At 36.3% G+C, this 4,073-nt stretch overlaps 1 gene segment (V, D, J or C); it reads right to left on the reverse strand.

Moving 5' to 3' along the window:
* Positions 1 to 532: 532 nt before the first annotated feature.
* Positions 533 to 1,064, reverse strand: LOC127156188 (immunoglobulin kappa variable 4-1-like). The segment is given in 2 exon segments: positions 533 to 870; positions 977 to 1,064. Coding segments are annotated over 2 exon segments (387 nt in total).
* Between the last annotated feature and the right edge of the window lie 3,009 nt (positions 1,065 to 4,073).

Here is a 4,073-nt window from a genome sequence, read left to right on the forward strand (position 1 = left end):
GACGTCCAGATACTGTACTGGATTTGCACGTCGTGTAGAAGTACAAATATGGTCCTGGACCGACCGACGCAATATAGACGTGATCTGCACGTCGGGTGGACGTCTCATGTTTGTTGGGTATGAGCATTGCCATTCAATCAGGCTACAGCGGAAGTTATTTTACACAACTATTCGTCGCTTCCAGTTTTCAAACGCGGACCATGAAAAAGGCCCATTGTGTAGGAATGTAAAACTTTCTGTGGGTCAAATGTAAAGCATCACATCCAGACAGCAGAAGTGACTGAATACAGTCTGTTCAGTTTGATTGACAGGAATCAAATATTACACCTAAAACATGATGATCATATTAAAATACTGACTCACTCTTTACAGAAATACAAGACTGATAATTACTGTAATAAAATAGTGTCATTAGTGTTTGTGTTAATCAATGTTGTGTGTGATTGTGTTGTAGAGCAGCTGCAGTTTCTCTCATCTGTATCAGTGCAGTTACTGTGACTCTGACTGATGGAGGTTTTTGTACGACTCTTTATCACTGTGTGAACACATATTTACTGTCAATGTAATGGTAACTCTGACAGTAATAATCTCCTGTATCTTCAGTCTGGACTCCACTGATGGTCAGAGTGAAATCACTGTCAGATCCACTGCCACTGAATCTAGATGGTGTGTTTGATTCCCTTCGATTTGCAGAATGAATCAAGAGTTTAGGAGCTTCTCCAGGTTTTTGCAGGTACCAGGCCATACAAGTATATTGACTATAACAGTTGCCCACTGCTGTGTTTGTTTTGCAGTTTATAGTGACTGATTCACCAATCTGAACTGTTTTAACAGAGGGAGTCTGAGTCACAGTCACCTGCCCACTGAAACCTAGAAACATAGTTAGAAAGAGTTAGAAAGAGCAGGACTATGTGTAACATTCATTGCGGATAATAATATAATATTTTACTTTAATGTTTTCATTAAAAAACATTACCTGGAATACATATACAGAGAGTCCAGATGAGGATGATGATGTTGTTCATTGTTGTTGTTTTGTCTTGTGTAATGATGAAGATTCTGTTCTGTTCTGCTCTCAGTCATGAAGTGTTAAACTCACAGCACTATAAACACTCTCATGCAAAGTGTCTCTCTATGTAAATGCCCTTCATACACAGAACAGGCAGCTGTCAGTCTCAGACAGCCTAATAATTTCTTCATGCATGTCCATGTTCTGCAAAACATTAGAGCATCTGCTTTGTAAAATCATACAGATTTATACATATAAACCAGTTTGACACTAGACTGAAAACTGAGGTTATTTATCGTTTATAACACAATATTTTGTGTGCAATTCCATCTTTAAACACATTAAATTTACTGTGTTAATGTTTGGCTGTCAATCATTCAGTATTCGGTTGTGATTTTGAGATTTACTGTAATTGTTCAGATTTTGAAGTGTTTAATGATGGTAGTTTTGTTTGTGGGGGATTTATTAGATTATTATTGCTCTGCTTAATATTTGAAGAAGTCAAACTAAATTACAGATGGGTGAAATATTTTTTTAATAGATTAAAATTTTTAATAAATGATGTTAAACAATAACTCAATTTTATTTCATAAAAAAACCTTTAGCAAATACAGTAATATTTTGTCCTAATGTCTTTGACTTATTTTTGTCTTTTTGACAAAATGGTTTTGGATTTCATCCTAAAAGTAAGAGACAAATTGGGGTTTGTGAAAGAATTTTGATTTCCATTATAAATGCATGTTTGGATGTCCTTGTCCATGTTGATAAGTGCTGTACTTCTGAATCATAAAGGGATTTTTGTGACCGTTCACATTGTGCTTGAATTTAAATTGATCTGAGATTTATACAGATTAATGCATTTAGGAACATTTTTTAGAAACTATGAAAACACCTGCAGATGAAGGAAATTATGAAACTATTCTGTGTAGTCAAATTAGGAGCTGCTCTTTTCTGAGAGGAACAAAATTCACTCAAATATGAGTTCGACTGTTTGACACTTTATTCTCTGAAATGAGTCAGTTGAGTTTTCTGTGTATTCTGTTATGTGTGTCCTTCAGTATCTGTGTCACTCGCAGCCGTTACTGAACTATGGTGGCCTTTTTTTCCTGTTGTTGTTTATTTTTGTTCTGAGATGAGGGAAATCTTGAAACACTGTTAACATTGTGGTGGCAGGTTTTGCATGAACAGGCACCACACATTTTTTTTCTCAAAGAAGCCTCAGAGAAATGCAGGGCTGAGTTTTGGATGCATAACAGTGAAAACTAACTCCATGTTTTTTTTTTTTTTTTTTTTTTTTCTTTTTTAGCATGGGTAGCATAAACAGGGTGAAAAGCAAAGGTCCTAGTACTGAGCCATACAGTGCTCCATACAAAATTTGTGACTGATATGATATCTCTTTATTGCTACAAATGAATAGTCAGAAAAGTACCATCTGAACCAAGCCATTGCAATTCCACTAATGGCAACATAATTTTCAAGCCTATTCAAGAATATGTTGTGGATGACTGTGATAAAGTCACATTACCTGCCGCCGCTGGGGAAGCAGCACTGGCACACACACACACACACACACACACACACACACACACACGTTTGTTTTTGTGAATTGTGGGGACTTTCCATAGACTTCTATAGTTTTTTATACTGACCAAACAATATTGTCGATCCCCTAACACATTCTCTGCACAGTTCCTCCCTGCTGTTGCCGCTATCTGCTGTTGCTCCCATTTCAGCACTCTCCCCTGTTTGTATGCATTTCCCAGTCATTTCATACACATACACTGCACTTGTTGTGTCGCTTCGTCCCTGTGATGTTTGTCTGTGTGGTGTAGTCAGTCTTCCAGTGGGAAACATTGCTTCGGCCAAACCAAACGAACTAGCGGCAGCCGATTATGACATCACGTGCTTGGTCGCGCCGGCGCAGCACAACCGGAAACTGGCGAAACCATTGTGTTTTTTGAACAAGTGTTTTTGTGTGTATTTAAGTGTGGAAATTATGTGTTAAAAGTATTATGTGTTAATTGATTGTGCATTTATTATTATATAGAGAAAGCTAAAATGGATTATTATTGATTAATTATATGTCAAGTAGATGTGGTACTTGTGTGTGTGTGTGTGTGTGTGTGTGTGTGTTAAATGTTATACTTACCTGTGAAGGGTATGATCCAGAAAGGGGCAGGGTTTGGCCTATATAAGCCGGGGCCAAACCCAATGGCATTACGTCCCAGCCGGCACATGACCGACCTTCAGTGTTGAAATTTGGTTGAAATTTGTTTGAAATAAGGTAAGTTATTAAGTTATTAAGATTTTACATTGAATGCTAAACGGTTGAAGCCCAGTCAACTTATGACCGAAATTCAACGTTGAAATATGGTAGAAGTAACATCAGTTGATGTTTTAGTGAAACAATACCTTAAAATGTAAAATGGTTGAAATAGGTTTAAAAATCCCTTATAAATTAACGCTGAAATGAGCTTGTATACCTTCAAAAACAAGTGTTTAACTTAAATAATAATAATAATCATAATACAATAATAATGAAATAATGTTTAATGCTAAATGATCTGCTATGATGTTATAAGATCTGTATGTTCATGTCTTCAACATACAAATAAATGTCTGCCTTTTAAATTATTATTATGATTATTATTATTTCATGAAACCTATTTTGAAACATAAATGTACATGGTAAATTATAATTATTTTCATTAACAACAATAAAACTAAATACATTTCACTACCATCCTGAAACAATTCCTGTTGGTTGTTTTACCTTACTGCTTTGATCATGATCGGTTAATGTGGCTGTCATCACTGGCCAGTGAAACTGTGCGCGCCTTTTCAAGTTTGAAAATACGACCGTTATGTCGTCTTTGTGAGTGCGGCTGTGAGCTGCTCATAGACTGTATGGGAGCTGCTGCTCACTGAAATTATTTGGTCCGTCGAGTTATTTTATATTTGCCTGTAAAATTTTTATTTTGAGCGAATTTGAGTTGTGAAATGTCAACGGAGAACAAAAACTGCAACACAGAGGAAGTAGATGTGATCTGCGAGGTCCTGCAAA

This window comes from Labeo rohita, chromosome 25, assembly GCF_022985175.1.
Source record: "Labeo rohita strain BAU-BD-2019 chromosome 25, IGBB_LRoh.1.0, whole genome shotgun sequence".
Classification (NCBI taxonomy): domain Eukaryota; kingdom Metazoa; phylum Chordata; class Actinopteri; order Cypriniformes; family Cyprinidae; genus Labeo; species Labeo rohita.